Source organism: Lottia gigantea (assembly GCF_000327385.1).
Source record: "Lottia gigantea unplaced genomic scaffold LOTGIsca_30, whole genome shotgun sequence".
In the NCBI taxonomy this organism is placed as follows: domain Eukaryota; kingdom Metazoa; phylum Mollusca; class Gastropoda; family Lottiidae; genus Lottia; species Lottia gigantea.
The window spans coordinates 2,320,636-2,337,990 of NW_008708987.1; the positions used below are offsets into that span (position 1 = coordinate 2,320,636).

A 17,355-nucleotide genomic window follows, 5' to 3' on the forward strand; every position below is an offset into this window, starting at 1 on the left:
TACCTTGCCTGGCATGCTATCTTTAACTTATGTTTTCACTTTTCGCAATACTAACAACAGGTACGACGTAAATCTTACGGTAAGAATATTCTACAACGTCATTCTTGTAAGGGGGGTGGGGGAGTGTTTTGCACGCCCTTAATCTTTGATAAATCTATCTTGAAATTTTTTCATTTCAATTTAGCTGCCACGGTAACCATCTTAAAATCATGGTTTAAAGTACGTAGCCTATGTGTGACCACGGCCTCATCGCAAATATTTTGTCAGAATAACGCTTTGTGGGTGTGTTTGTCATATTTTGTCTGAGGTTTCAACTTTTTCTCATTATAATTATGTTTCATGAAATGGGGGGCGTATGTATAGAATATGCCTGTCCGTCAGTCCGTCCAAATTATTCGTAAACACTCTAGAAGGCACAGATCTTGACGGATTTTTGAGGAAACTTGGCGTGAGTATTTGTAAGGACCCGAGGATGAACCCTATCAAAAAACGGAAAAAAGCGAAAAGTACCTAGTATAAGTTATTGCCCTTGTTTTTGAAAATTGTGCAATTTTTAACTCGTAAACACTCTAGAAGGCACAGATCTTGAAGGATTTTGACTTAAACTGAGTTATCACCCTTGTTCTTGAAAACGTATTTAATTTTTTATCTCATAATCACTAAAAGTCCGGATTTTGACAAAACTATTTTATACTAATGAGTACTGCTTAATAACTTTATTCAAAATCAAGGCTTCCAGTGGGTGTATATTGTATTGTCTGGCAAGCTATCATATTTGATGACGTAACCTTCAGTGTTTCGAAACGTAGTATGTAATAAAGTCAGACGTAGTATTTGTACATCTAGGTGTTTTAATGTAACCTTTTTACTTATATTTCTAATCAATTTTATTTTACAAAGCTCTAAATTGTGGTCCAAAGGAGACACCGAAATTGAATGCCAAATGTGATGTAGAGTGTGGACAAGAGAGGAGTATTTTGGACAGTTGTGACGGCGAAGCCAAAGACAGGTGTGTCTGTAAAAATCCTTTCAGACGAAAAGGCACAGATTGTGTCTCAGTAAGCATGTGTAGCTGTGATGTACCAATCACCGTAGCAGGTGCAGGAAACGCATTCTTCAAGCTTCAGGTAAGTAACCAACAATATTCAGAAGTTCGAGTTATACTCCTCACTGCCATGTAAAGGTTTTTTTAAGGACTAATGACATAAATGTCATTTTTGATTGAACCGTCTTTTGTCTTTAAACGTCTGGAGTTAATAAGCTCAAACTTGTATAATATCTATCAGAGACTAGGTCAGCAAGTTTTAGACTAGTATAATATCTATCAGAGACTAGGTCAGCAAGTTTTAGACTAGTATAATATCTATCAGAGACTAGGTCAGCAAGTTTTAGACTAGTATAATATCTATCAGAGACTAGGTCAGCAAGTTTTAGACTAGTATAATATCTATCAGAGACTAGGTCAGCAAGTTTTAGACTAGTATAATATCTATCAGAGACTAGGTGAGAGTCAGTTAGTTTCAGACTAGTATAATAACTATCAGAGACTAGGTAAGAGTCAGCTAGTTTCAGACTTGTATAATAACTATCAGAGACTAGGTCAGCAAGTTTTAGAGTAGTATAATATCTATCAGAGACTAGGTCAGCAAGTTTTAGACTAGGATAATATCTATCAGAGACTAGGTCAGCAAGTTTTAGAGCTAGTATAATATCTATCAGAGACTAGGTGAGAGTCAGTTAGTTTCAGACTAGTATAATAACTATCAGAGACTAGGTAAGAGTCAGCTAGTTTCAGACTTGTATAATAACTATCAGAGACTAGGTCAGCAAGTTTTAGACTAGTATAATATCTATCAGAGACTAGGTCAGCAAGTTTTAGACTAGTATAATATCTATCAGAGACTAGGTGAGAGTCAGTTAGTTTCAGACTAGTATAATAACTATCAGAGACTAGGTAAGAGTCAGCTAGTTTTAGACTAGTATAATATCTATCAGAGACTAGGTGAGAGTCAGTTAGTTTCAGACTAGTATAATAACTATCAGAGACTAGGTAAGAGTCAGCTAGTTTCAGACTTGTATAATAACTATCAGAGACTAGGTCAGCAAGTTTTAGACTAGTATAATATCTATCAGAGACTAGGTCAGCAAGTTTTAGACTAGTATAATATCTATCAGAGACTAGGTAAGAGTCAGTTAGTATCAGATTAGCATAATATTTACCAGAGACTAGGTAAGAGTCAGTAAGTTTTAGACTAGTATAATATCTATCAGAGACTAGGTCAGCAAGTTTTAGACTAGTATAATATCTATCAGAGACTAGGTGAGAGTCAGTTAGTTTCAGACTAGTATAATAACTATCAGAGACTAGGTAAGAGTCAGCTAGTTTTAGACTAGTATAATATCTATCAGAGACTAGGTAAGAGTCAGCTAGATTCAGACTAGTATAATAACTATCAGAGACTAGGTAAGAGTCAGCTAGTTTTAGACTAGTATGATAACTATCAGGGACTAGGTAAGACTCAGCTAGTTTTAGACTAGTATAATATATATCAGAGACTAGGCAAGAGTCAGCTAGATTCAGACTAGTATAATATCTATCAGAGACTAGGTAAGAGTCAGTTAGTTTCAGACTAGTATAATATCTATCAGAGACTAGGTAAGAGTCAGCTAGATTCAGACTAGTATAGTATCTATCAGAGACTAGGTAAGAGTCAGCTAGTTTTAGACTAGTATGATAACTATCAGGGACTAGGTAAGGGTCAGCTAGATTCAGACTAGTATAGTATCTATCAGAGACTAGGTAAGAGTCAGCTAGTTTTAGACTAGTATAATAACTATCAGAGGCTAGGTATAAGAGTCAGCAAGATTCAGACTAGTATAATAACTATCAGGGACTAGGTAAGAGTCAGCTAGATTCAGACTAGTATAATATCTATTCGAGACTAGGTAAGAGTCAGCTAGTTTCAGACTAGTATAATATCTATTCAAGACTTGAAGTATGAGTTATTGCCCTTGTTCAGAAAAATATTTAGTATGAGTTTTTTTTAGCTTGTAAACGCTCTGTATGACCGAAGGTTGATATTTCACACTGGTATTGTTACTGTACTGCAAATATTATTGTTTAAAATAAAAACTGCTAGTAGTTGTCGTTGCCAGGCAAGTTATCTTTTTTAAAAAAAAAATTTCAATCGATTGATTTTAGTCCGGTGAGGAAGCGCTAAATGGAGATTGTTCTCAAAAAATTAGATGTGCCAACGGAAAAACCACAGACATCGAAGCTGTTACACTTGATCCTAATGCTGAATGTAAAGTTGTTGATAGTCGTACTAAGGTTGTTTGCAATGACCATTTTGAATTGGACGCAAACGGCAAGTGTGTATGTAAGTAAAAAAATTTTAGATTTTTTTTCGTCGGGAATACCTAAATATACGTGTTCTCATTGTATCTTATTTCAACATTTACAACTTACCTCCGAGCAAACTACCGCCTCAAATTTCACTTTCCGACTGAAAACAGTTTGAAAGTGACGCATCATGACAAAAACCATGACTTGAGAAAACTGTTGATGGGGAATAATTATTGGTGTATGTGAATTTCCGGTTACCCAGATAGATTGCAGTTCACCTTGCTGTAATCGGGGACAGGAGCCAAATTACATGCGAAACTACGTATGGTTCATACATAGAACTAACACCGACCCACAGTTTATTTTGAATCTTTTCCTCGACTTAATTCGCATTTTTAAAAAGGTTATAATATTTTAACTTGGTATTCAAATCATATTGAAAGCCATTTCAAAATCTTTATATAGTAATTCTTTATACAAGTAATGTTGGCCGAAGCCATAGTTACAAAAATATAAATTATAAATTACAATTATCACAGTGGTTTGTACTTAGCTTGAACATGGACGCACATGCTCTTTGAAATACTTAAAGAAAGTAGGTATATCTACTATTCCATACATTTGTAATAATTACACTGTTTATAAGAGCGACTATGATGGAAGGCGTGGTATCTTAAACAATGAATACATTATGTTATAATAGGCATACAGTGAACGAACAAGTGGGCAGAGTTCATGTTCTTTTGCATAGCCATTACCGGTTATGAAGTAAATTGAGAATAATCCGAAGACTCTGATCACTCTCTGAGTCTTAAAAAAGACTATAGTATAGCCATTGCAGGCTAAGAAGTAAAGGTTTTGATGTCAAAACACTGACAACACACTTGTAGTCTTGAAAAAGACTGTTACATAGCCATTGCAGATTATATAATTAGGCTGAAACACTATACACTTGGAAATAGAGTGATACATTTAGACACTAGAGTTAAGAATTTTTTCTATCCCCAAAAGCTTGATCAATATATCTTGAGATTGAGCTTAAAATACTATCATTTGTTAAATTGTAAATTTTTTGAAAATTTTCTCTTATCTAGGTACATTTGTGGAATGTAGATTTTGCTTATGTCTTCTAATGCATCACAGATTAGCATGAAATGGACCATGTCCTCACAATCGGAGTCACATAACAAACATTTAGGGTCATTACATTGCTTCCTTCTAAAAAGGTTCATAGCTAATGGAAACAGATTTAGCCTCAATTTAGTTATATTTCTTTTCTGATGATAGCTTATGTTAGAAGTCAAGTAGGACTTTAAATTTATGTTGACCTTGAATTGTCTGTATTTAGTTAGGCTGGATATCTTGTCAAAGGCATGTTTACCAACTTACACCAGTACTTAATACATAGTGACATATAAAATATACTTAAAGGGGAGCGGCCACATTCGTCTAAAGCCCCTAAATTGGTGCTACTTTTATGAATGCCCAGAATTGAGCTCCATATGTTAATGTTAATGTTGGATGGATGTCCAGTTTTAATAACTAATCCCTTAATGGGAATGAGTGCTTTTTCTGCTTTAGCTGCATGGTCACTTAGGCATTTCGACCAGACCAGTCTCGATGAGAAACATAGACAAAGATAATTGTAATACCTCACAGTGCACAATTGTTCGCATTTAAAGTGCTGTTTTTCATTTTTGCGCAATGGACCACCATTACGGAAAACAATGACTTTTGTCTTGTCCGTATTGACATTAAATTCAATTTCTGACAAAACTGTTCAAGGACAATCATCTTCCTTTGAAGCTCTCCGACTGTATCTGCCAATAAAGACAGGTCGCCAGCATACAGCAGAAGTAAAATGTGGTTAACCTCTTGAACAGTTAAACCGTCTTCATTAGCCCACAAGGTGCAGAAGAGTAGGACGTAAAACTCCATTCATTTCATTTCATTTCATTTGAACAGTTAAAATGACACTTATGTTTTCTCTGTTTTCTAGCATATAAATGAGTTCATTTATGTAAAAACAAAATAAAATTGGACTAATTATACAGCCTTGACGTACACCTCTATTGCATTGAAAGAATGGCGTGATAGAGTTTCCGAGCTTGACAAAACGGTTTTATACATGGACCTTAATGTGGTATACATTTTTCCTTGTATGCCTTTTGAAATGAGTATTTACAGAATCGAAAGCTTTTGAAAAATCAACGAATAGGCTATAGATTCTGCCTTTAGGGCGCGAGCGATATCTTTGAGTCCATGTAGACTGAAAATGTGACCTACAGTGGAGTATCCAACCCCATACCCTGCTTGGGCCTCTTCATATTGATGTGGGTACTCAGACCAGTGTATTAAACTATTATTTAACACGGCAGTGTAAATTGTACCAAGACTATCAAGTAAAGCAATTGCCCTATAATTATCTTTGTCAGATTTAGACCCTTTCTTAAAATTAAGTGTTATCAGACATTTGGACCACGATTCCGGAAAATGAAAATAACATTAAACAAGAGTGTTATGGCTGGCACAATACTTTCAGTAGTTGCTTTAAGGAAATCGATGTCAATGTCGTTATATATGATTTGATGACTTAGTTGAAATGTTGTAACTTTTATCGGAAGTGAGTCAAAATGGCCGTGAACTACGTCCGTTGGTTAAATCCATGTAACAACCTGGCTCGTATGAGAATGCGAATTAGAATAGAATAAAGTAATTTATATCTTATTCTTCTGTATTTCTTTATGTTTCATTGCAGCCCAGGGAGAGTGTTCATTTCCGTTCATTGAATTGGAAAACAAATGTGTTTATGTCACAGGCAAAAGAAAGACATGGAGAGAGGCCGTTCGATTATGTAACGCTTTAGGGGGGCATCTCCTTAATCTAGGAGATAAGAACTTAGGTGTTTTCAACGGTGAGCTGGAATTTATATATTTGTTATCCATAATTCTCTTAAAAGATGCTTAGTTTTTTGTATTTTTCTCATTCTCTTTCAAAGGAAATCTAAATGTTTCATTTCATTTTCGAAGGGCAATTCCACGATCTGACGACATTGTTATGCATCTCCTGTTCTAGTCACATACTATTCAACCAATCAAATGGGCTGTTAAAAAATATGTAATACTTACCGTATGTGAGCTGGAAATCATTTCTATCCACTGCATAATATATATTTTATATCTCGGTGATGAAGCGGTTACTATCCTTGTAAATAGGTTCGGACTTCAACCAGCAGAAAGACGGGATCTTTGGAACCTATATTTCACAATTCTGATGTTTCTATTATTCAATGCGTTTTAAATTTTCGTTTGATTTAGATTTGCCAATATTTTGGGTTGCTGGTCTCAAAGCAGACCCTACAACTGCAGCTAAATTTGATCAAGCTGGGTATGAAAATTACAAACTGCCCGGTGCCGTTCAAGCAACAGCAGTCGAAAACAATTGTGTCCGATTTGAGCCTAACACGAGAAGCTTCATTCACTCGAGTTGTTTCAGCGATACCATTAGATATCAAGTCATTTGCGAAGCGTGTAAGTAATATTTATTATCCATTTTCATTACTTTTGATGTAGAATATGAGTAGTTTCGATTCAAGCTGATTAAATGGTTTATTTAAGCAATAAATTGTAACACCATTACGGTTATGATCGGTGGTTTTTTAAAGTCAACCGCCCTACCGCACATAGGCCTACTCAATGCGCCAAAATAAATATTGTTAAATTTCAAGGGACATTCCGCTTATCTGTAAAAAAAAGTTTTCATTATTAAACACGTAATAAATTATACCTGAAAATATTTTTAAAGTATACTATGTATATCTATGTATCTTCTTGATTATTTCCAAGAGAGGATTTTTCCTAAGTTCTTGATACTTGTATCCAATCCTTTTGAGTATTTCAATAAAATATGTTAAATAATAAATAATTAAGCATTTTGATGTAGCATCATTCACATTTCTGTTAAAAAATTCATTTAAAAATTTCTGAAAAAGTGTAAAAAATGCATTCGCTAAAAGTTGTGTTGATAGGAGGTTTTATCACGACAAACTCAAATATGGGAAAGTTTTTTGTTCTCCCGAAAAATTATCAATTTTTACATACAGGGTTTCATCAGAACATAAAACCCTTACATAAGGTTTTTAAAATATTTTTGGCGTTTAAAAATTAACGGCTGGATCTTTTTAGTTAAAACTTTCAGATATGTTAAAGACACATTTCTTACTATTTTAAATGTGAAACGAAACAAATTTCTTATTCACATTTTCAAATCTAGCTCAAAATGACATTAATCCATTTTTTCACCCAAAAATGAAAATGGGTCACAATAAAACGTAAAAAAGGAAACAGGAAATTTATCACAACGTTTCCATTTTTGTTTTTTACATTTTATTTTGTGACTTCTTTGTATTAATTTGTGAATGACAGACCCAGACAAAGCGAAGACTGTAACAACTGAAGAATGTAGTGGTGCCCAACCAGATGATGATGGTAACGAATTGGAAACAGTCATCGGAATTCAAATGGCAAACGTAAGAAATTTTTGTAGCTTTGTTTATATTTTAGAGCACAGGTACATTTAGACAGGGTGACGATCTTCAAAATCTCAAATGCTTCGTCAAAGCCTATCATACCCACAAGTACCTGTGTAAATTTGTCAGCAATGGTATAAAGACACGAAACTCATTGTTGTTTAAGCCACACCCCTTCAATTAATACACGCTTATCCATATAGTATTGTATGAGGGATATTAACAAACATACAATTGAGGCTGCCATTTATTGTTCACGACTTTTGTGTGTTTGTGGATACATATTGCGGTTGTGCGGGGGGAGGGGGTGAATTTAGGCTGACTCAGCTTCGTCCCCCACTTTAAAACTTCATTGAATGAAAGGAAAAATTACCTGGTGTTCCCCCTTGCTAATTCTGTCGCACTTACTCAGACCTCTCACTGAATGATTCTTAGAACCGCCACTGATAATAACAAAACAAGACTACATGCTAGCGTTTTGATGGGCATGTTTGAAAATCACGTGACATCATTAATAATTGTTATCTCAATCTCGAATAGGAGATTTATATAGCCGCTATGGCTAAGTTAGACGCTTGCGCACTAACCTGAGAGTCCAGGGTTCAATCCCGGCATAGGCGAGATAATATCTAAGGATTTTTCAACCTCGTTTCCCTTTGTCAGTGTTGCAGGCAAGAGATCCCTCGAAAGTTCGAAATCGAAAAAGAGCAGGCTAATGCCGCTGTCCTGGCAAAATTTCACTCATTGCACCTTGCATGACGTTGCCCGTCCTCATTAGCCCACATGGTGCAGAAAAGTAGGACGTAAAACTCCATTGATTTCATCATTTTAATATTTTTTAGCCTACTTGCATATGTTCAAACCCAGTGGATATTAAGTGTTTCGCTAATGGAGCTGAAGTGACCTCTACTGATTCAGTAACATGTGGAGCAACCGATGAGGGCAAATTGTTGGATTGTGCCAAGGCCGATGGCGTATCTTGTCCAGATCATACTGTTAAAGGGAAATGTCAACCAAGTATGTACCATTTTATTTGTATCTCAAACAAAAAAATCATTCTGAAGCCACACCGATGATTGTACGATTATTTCGTAATGTAGAAAAAGGGAATTCCGAATCATTGTTCATCAGAATTTTGACACAATGATTTGTTTTTTTAGTTTTTAATTTGAATAAATTCGGAATATTACTTCGCATGGTTATAGCCATCTTCACAAATGTCAAGCTATTACAAACTTCTTCCTATCAATGTCAAGCTATTACAAACTTCATCTTCACAATGTCAAGCTATTACAAACTCCTTCTTCACAATGTCAAGTTATTACAAACTTCACCTTCACAATGTCAAGCTAATACAAACTTCTTCTTCTTAATGTCACGCTATTACAAACTTCGCCTTCACAATGTCAAGTTATTACAAACTTCACCTTCACAAAGTCAAGCTATTACAAACTTCATCTTCACAATGTCAAGCTATAACAAACTTCATCTTCACAATGTCAAGCTATTACAAACTTCATCTTCACTATGTCAAGCTATTACAAACTTCTTTCCCTCAATGTCAAGCTATTACAAACTTCATCTTCACTATGTCAAGCTATTACAAACTTCTTTCCCTCAATGTCAAGCTATTACAAACTTCTTCTTCACAATGTCAAGCTATTACAAACTTCATCTTTACAATGTCATGCTATTACAAACTTCATCTTCACAATGTCAAGCTATTACAAACTTCTTCCTGTCAATGTCAAGCTATTACAAACTCCTTCTTCACAATGTCAAGTTATTACAAACTTCACCTTCACAATGTCAAGCTAATACAAACTTCTTCTTCTTAATGTCACGCTATTACAAACTTCGCCTTCACAATGTCAAGTTATTACAAACTTCACCTTCACAAAGTCAAGCTATTACAAACTTCATCTTCACAATGTCAAGCTATAACAAACTTCATCTTCACAATGTCAAGCTATTACAAACTTCATCTTCACTATGTCAAGCTATTACAAACTTCTTTCCCTCAATGTCAAGCTATTACAAACTTCATCTTCACTATGTCAAGCTATTACAAACTTCTTTCCCTCAATGTCAAGCTATTACAAACTTCTTCTTCACAATGTCAAGCTATTACAAACTTCATCTTTACAATGTCATGCTATTACAAACTTCATCTTCACAATGTCAAGCTATTACAAACTTCTTCCTGTCAATGTCAAGCTATTACAAACTTCATCTTCATAATGTCAAGCTATTACAAACTCCTTCTTCACAATGTCAAGTTATTACTAACTTCACCTTCACAATGTCAAGCTAATACAAACTTCTTCTTCTTAATGTCAAGCTATTACAAACTTCGCCTTCACAATGTCAAGCTATTACAAACTTCATCTTCACAATGTCAAGCTATTACAAACTTCATCTTCACAATGTCAAGCTTTTACAAACTTCATCTTCACAATGTCAAGCAATTACAAACTTCATCTTCACAATGTCAAGCTATTACAAACTTCATCTTCACAATGTCAAGCTATAACAAACTCCATCTTATACCTTTACTCATCTTCACAATGTCAAGCTATTACAAACTTCTTCCTGTCAATGTCAAGCTATTACAAACTTCATCTTCACAATATCAAGCTTCTTCTTCTCACTGTCAAGTTATTTCAAAATTCTCCTTATACCTTGAGCGAATAGCCACCTTTCTTGTATCACATCTTCACTAGCTATTAATCCGTTAATCAAAATCTTGTCCAAAGAATGGCAAAATCGAGAGTAAATGTTGTATAGTAGTGGACTCCTCTAAAGAGAAGAACCATCAGGTGTTTCGAAAAGAGTAAGCATGATCTGCTTCGCTACTACTATCACAATTTTCCTTTTAAACCTTTCTTGTATCACATCTTCACTATGTCAAGCTATTACAAACTTCGTCTTATACCTTGAGCGAATAGCCACCTTTCTTGTATCAGGGAATGAAACCATTTGATTGGATAGTACGCCAGCAAATACAGCCAATCAAACAATATAAAAATGTAAATACTTTGTTTTCCCATTAGATACAAATTATATACAAGATTACAGAAAGAATAAAAATACAGAAAATAACATAACACATATAAACATTTACAATGTAACATGGTGAGGTAAGAAATAAAACAATGAAAACAAATTGTTTTTAAGATTATATGTATTATGTAAGTTAATATTTGACGTAAAATGAAATGGTGAGTAAATCTCAATTCCCTCTAGCTCAATTAAGTGCTGAAAAGGAACATATAATACCATGACTTCATTTCATTTTAGATGTTAACGAATGTGAAGAATTTGGTAATTTAGTTTGTGGAAATAAAGAAAATTGTGAAGATGAATATGGAGCGTTTAGGTGTGTCTGTGACGATGGTCAACTTTTCATAAATGGAGTTTGTGAAGGTAAGATATACCCTGATCAGAGAAAACAACCACTGTACCACAGACAAAAAATAGATAGAAAAGGACCCATTTCTTTTACAAGCGTATTCTGTGAACTGGATTTTTCTTGTCGAATATCTTGATTTATTATCCGTATCCATTTGGAATCTGGAATCACAATCACAATTACGCCTGACAACGGTTTGAGAGAGAAAATACTCAATTGAATTATGGCTTTTAGTGAAATCACAAAAAAAATGAAATGAAAGTATTACTGAGCCATCGCTGCTCCTCAGTGGAATCATTGGCTTAATCCAGGCCTGTTTATTTGTAACGGGCCAGCCCGGTTTGGCTCGGTAACCTGGGTTGGAATTTTTGAACACGGGCTGGAGATTACATCACCAAAATAAATAAAAAAGAATCTGCCTTAATGTAATAGCAGGAAAATACTGATGGTGTGCACACTGATTTTCTGTGCATTTTTGGGTGCATATCATGTTTAAGCATGAGCCGTTCTTGTTGTTGACGGAGAATATGACACAGACAATCAGTGTGCACACCATCAGCATTTTCCTGATATTACATTAAGGCACGATTTTTGTTATGATGTAACCTTCATACCATATAATCAGAATAATTGCCAGTCGTCGTTCATATAGAGACAAAAAATCCTACCCAGGTAACCGAGCCAGCTCGTTACAGGCCCTACGTCATCCTGCAGTTCTATCTCTTCAAATAATTATTTCACTCGAGAAACGTCAAATTCAAAGTGTAGAGTAAACTAACGAAAAACTTACTTTACTTGACAAGTCAAAATGCATTTGGAAGTTTATATTTTGGTTTTTGAACAATCTAGACAATCAAGTAGGGGAAATTCTTGAATATTCATACCGCAATTGCTTTGATTGCTTCGGAAACATGTGTTTTTTTAGGTCTATAATATAGGCCCCAAAATCATTTTGGTTTGGTCTTACTTCTATTTTATTGGTATTAACTTTAATTGTCCTTATTACTTCGTATTGTCCTTATTACTTCGTATTGGCCTTATTACTTCGTATTGGCCTTATTACTTCGTATTGACCTTATTACTTCGTATTGTCCTTATTACTTCGTATTGTCCTTATTACTTCGTATTGTCCTTATTACTTCGTATTGGCCTTATTACTTCGTATTGGCCTTATTACTTCGTATTGGCCTTATTACTTCGTATTGGCCTTATTACTTCGTATTGACCTTATTACTTCGTATTGGCCTTATTACTTCGTATTGTCCTTATTACTTCGTATTGGCCTTATTACTTCGTATTGGCCTTATTACTTCGTATTGACCTTATTACTTCGTATTGGCCTTATTACTTCGTATTGGCCTTATTACTTCGTATTGTCCTTATTACTTCGTATTGGCCTTATTACTTCGTATTGGCCTTATTACTTCGTATTGACCTTATTACTTCGTATTGGCCTTATTACTTCGTATTGTCCTTATTACTTCGTATTGACCTTATTACTTCGTATTGGCCTTATTACTTCGTATTGACCTTATTACTTCGTATTGGCCTTATTACTTCGTATTGGCCTTATTACTTCGTATTGGCCTTATTACTTCGTATTGACCTTATTACTTCGTATTGACCTTATTACCCCTAAATACCAAACTATTGCTATTGTTTTTAGTGAAATTATTATGTGTGTACGTCTTTCTCTTTTGTGAGCACAATGAAAATTATCTTGATTTACGACTTGCTTTTTTTGCTACTGAATAAAGGTGGATACCTCAGGCTAGACCCCTACTCTACACTCATAGTCGTGCGCTCGATGATTTCACAGTGAGATGTTTAGTTAAAGTGTGCAGTGATGATATGTGTCGGACGTTTTTCTTTGGCGTTTTTATTTGTAATTGCCCGTGGTTTTCTTTGCAATCTTTTTTAATATGGTAAAACCTGACTAAATAGAACAACTTTAATCATAATTGTCAAAATTTATCCTAAACTAAAAGCGCCTCTTTACCCTCAGTTATTAGTAATTATACCTAGGTTGAAAATCACCGATATCTTGTCTAACAATGTGCAGAAACAAAAAAACCTAAAACTCTTTTCTCATTTTCAGAGACGTCTACCTGTACTGTGGAAGTGACAAATCCTGACACATTTAAGCTGACAACATTTGCCTCGACGCCTTTCGCCAAACCTACAGGACAGTGTAAATTATCATTATTAAAATGTCTAGATTTGATCATTTTTGTTTCAAAAACAGCCGACAACCTGAAGACTCTGTCTCTAAAAGGAATTTGTAGTGAGATTGATCTAGTCGAAACATCTTCGATCCTACCAATTAACAACATTATGGTAGGTAGACTTGATCGAAAAGTTGTTAAAGAAATCCTTTAAATAGTCAACCCTGTAAACATGTCGCCATTTCAACTTTCCGATTCATATAATTGTTGATACCCATAGATTTGAAGGCTAAGATTTCGAAGGTGAGGTGTGAACACTATTACTGATCATCGTATCCCAAATACGGATTGTGGCATGGTCTTATAATATTATGACGAATGGGGGCCTGGTTTGGACACGATGCATTGCTGATTGGCTTAGATGGAATAAACCCCGTTTTTGAGACTAAGGTTTGATTGATCAAACGGATGCTGAGTCTGTCCCTTTACTGTTCAGTAGCTTTTACTGTGAGTACTAGTTGTGTATTAAGGAGTTAGGCGACGTCTCCCCTCAGACCTGTGAATGATATTTTTTGATAAATAAGCCTTAAAAATGCTCAAAATTTTCATCTCAGGCCATCTTGGCTTCTGCAAGGCATATCGCATACTACCTTCATTAAGACGCTTCTACCCTTCGGAGAGACATGGAGAGACACCTCTCATTTTTATATGCCCACATGCAAATGACGTATATTGTCGTCGCCCCTGTCCGTCGGTCTGTCCGTCCGTTCATTCACATTTCTTGCGCGATAGCGGCTACAGTTTCTATTTGATCTTTATGAAACTTGGTGTGCATTTATATACTGATGAGATTTCGGTCAAGTTCAAAATTGGTAATAATCAGATGAGCGGTTTCAGAGTTATTGCTCTTGACTTAGTAAAAACGCGTCAACTTTTGCTTGTAGGCACAATATAGGCTACAGTTTGTTCTCGATCTTGATGAAACTTGGTTTGCATGTATATATGATGGTTCTCATTCAAGTTTGAAATTGGTAACAATCGGATGAACGGTTTCAGAGTAATTGCCGTTGACTTGCTAAAAACACATCAAATTTTTGCAGTTATTGACCGTGTGTATATTGATGAGACCTTGTTCATGTTTGAATTTGATTGTAACTAATTTGAAGTTTTGCCTTGACTTAAAAGTATTTTTAAGATTTATCAAAATTCATTATAAAACCTCTTAAAACTTGGTTATAATTTCTTACAGCTGGTAGTGGGCGTATGTTACCTTGCCTGGCAAGTTATCTTTTTACAAACATCAGGCATTTTACAGATACGCTTCTGATGACCTCTCGTTATTTTGAAATCAAATGCATTACAAACTTCCCTTTGATGCTGAGAAAATGTTACAAATTCAAATAAACTGACTGATTTGATAAAATTAAGATAAATTTGTCCACAGCTAAATACAAAAAAAAAAAATACAGCTTATAAGATTAAAGTCGCCTTTTCTATTTACCTGTTTTGTATCACGAACGTTTTTAAATTGCAGTGATTTGATTGGATTGTACACCAGCCAATCCCAACCCTCGACAGACAGACTGAAAACATTGTGGCTTACAGACTTTCTGTCTAGGACTCTGATTGGCTGTCTTCGCATAGTTTTTATACACCCACAAATATATTTTGGGCGTGTATTGTAATCACCCTGGCGATCCGTTTGTCCATGGGTCCGTTTACATTTGGCACCTGCTCACTCTACATGCTACAGGGTCAATGTCATTATGAAGATGATCAGTATCGATTTTGGTGATGATCTGATAATTTACACCCAAATATCGTCTTCGACTTAGCGTTTTCGCTCTATTAGCTATATAGTGCAACTCGTGCTTACTCTACAGGATACAATTCTTTACAGATTCTTGTGCTTTTTATTTTGTAGGTCAATGTCATTATGAAGATGATCCCTATCGATTTTCAGGAATACTTAGTGTATTCACTCTTTTGGCCATATAGTGCTCACTCTTTAATCAACAATTAATTCTTTATGGATTCTTTTGATTTGTATATGCCCATACGTAGGTTGGAAGCATATTGTCATCCGTCCGTCTGTAGACAATTAGCTCATGCTCACTCTAGAGGCTACAAACAATGATTTGCTATCACAGCTGCTGGTGGGCGTTCTTAGATCTTTTGATAATTTGACTTTCACAATTTGAATCATTGAGACTGCAACGGATGTTTAAGATATAATACTTTCTAGGCTGAATCAATCCTTAAGTTCTATTTAGGAATAAGGGCCTTGTTTCAAAAAAATCTTACGATCAATTTTTGTACGCCCACATGGAAATGTGGACGTATATTGCCGTCGTCCGTCGGTCCGTCCGTCCGTTCACATTTCTTGTAGGCGTGATAGAGGCTACAGTTTTTATCCAATCTGAATGAAACTTGGTATGCATGTATATATTGATGAGATCTCGGTCAAGTGCGCAATTGGTAATTGTCGGATGACCGGTTTCAGAGTTATTGCCCTTGACTTAGTAAAAACTCGTCAAATTTGGCTTGTAGGCGCGATAGAGACTACAGTTTTTATCTGATCTTGCTGAAACTTGGTATGCATGTATATATTGGTGAGATCTCGGTCAAGTTCGAAATTCGTAATTATCGGATGAATGGTTTCTGAGTTATTGCCCTTGACTTAGAAAAAACGTGTCAAATTTGCGTTTTAGGCGCGATAGAGGCTACAGTTTTTATCTGATCTTGCTGAAACTTGGTATGTATGTATGTATTGATGAGATATCGGTCAAGTTCGAAATTAATAATAATCGGATGAACGGTTTCAGAGTTATTGCACTTGACGTAGTAAAAACACCTCATATTTGGCTTGTAGGCAAAATAGAGACTACAGTTTTTATCTGATCTTGATGAAACTTGGTATGCATGTATATATTAATGAGATCTCGATCAAGTTCCAACGTAGTAACAATTGGATGAACCGTTTCAGAGTTATTGCCCTTGTGTGTACAATGATGAAACATTGTTCATGTTTGAATTTGATGTTAAGTTTATGAACTGTTTCAGGTTTTTGCCTTGACTTATAGATGATATTAAGATTATTTGAAAATTCATTATTAAGCCACTAAATATTTTGTTATCATTTCTGACAGCTGGTAGTGGGCGTATGTTACCTTGCCTGGCAAGTTATATTTGACTTACGTATGGTATTTCTTAAAGTGATATTCAACATCTACACTTACGAATTTTTATCGTAAGATTTTTTGTAGAACGCAGCCAAGATGACGTGAGATAACAGGTTTATTTATCGAATCAAGTATGAATGTTTATCAATTCTATTTTTAGGTTAATAATAATCTGTTAGCAAATTCAGTGGAAAGTGGCTCATGTAAGATAGAAAAAGACGTTGATAGTGTTACCATCACAGCTTTTGATAAATCGTTTGAATTAACCATTAACGAAGATTTTGATGTCTCATTACAATTGATAGATTCAAAAAGTGACTGCCTAGGTCTCTGCAAAGTCGGTTCTGATATTGAAACTATATTCCGTTCGTAAGCTCTTTAGTCAATATTTTATTAATTGCAGTTGGTATCATAATTGGATGAGGGAAGGAGAGGGGGAAGGAGAGGAGGGGAGGAAATAGGGAAAGGAGATGGGGGGAAAGAAAGGAGGGGAAGTAAAGGAGAGTGGGGAAAGAAGAGGAGGGAAAGGAGTAGAGGGAAAGAAGGGGGTGGGGGAAAAGGGATGAAGGAAAGGAGAGGAGGGAAAGAAAGGAGGGAAGTAAAGGAGGGGAAGTAAAGGTGGGGAAGTAAAGGATAAGGGGAGAGGAGGGGGGGGGGGTCGGGGAAAGAAGAGGAGAGAAAGAAGAGGAGGGGAAGTAAAGGATAGGGGGGGGGGGGGGGAG

General features: G+C 35.4%; 1 protein-coding gene across 1 annotated transcript in view; it reads left to right on the top strand.

Annotated features, from left to right (window-relative positions):
* LOTGIDRAFT_161733 (hypothetical protein) overlaps positions 1 to 17,355 on the top strand; it is a gene marked incomplete at both ends in the record, with an annotated part of 34,243 nt that overhangs the window by 6,390 nt on the left and 10,498 nt on the right. Inside the window, 10 exons of the mRNA XM_009057566.1 lie at positions 901 to 1,127; positions 3,203 to 3,380; positions 6,105 to 6,260; positions 6,664 to 6,876; positions 7,771 to 7,874; positions 8,717 to 8,891; positions 9,035 to 10,147; positions 11,175 to 11,300; positions 13,385 to 13,623; positions 16,794 to 17,002. Of these exons, the coding sequence (XP_009055814.1) occupies positions 901 to 1,127; positions 3,203 to 3,380; positions 6,105 to 6,260; positions 6,664 to 6,876; positions 7,771 to 7,874; positions 8,717 to 8,891; positions 9,035 to 10,147; positions 11,175 to 11,300; positions 13,385 to 13,623; positions 16,794 to 17,002 (2,740 nt within the window). The remainder of the gene's footprint in view (positions 1 to 900; positions 1,128 to 3,202; positions 3,381 to 6,104; positions 6,261 to 6,663; positions 6,877 to 7,770; positions 7,875 to 8,716; positions 8,892 to 9,034; positions 10,148 to 11,174; positions 11,301 to 13,384; positions 13,624 to 16,793; positions 17,003 to 17,355) is intronic.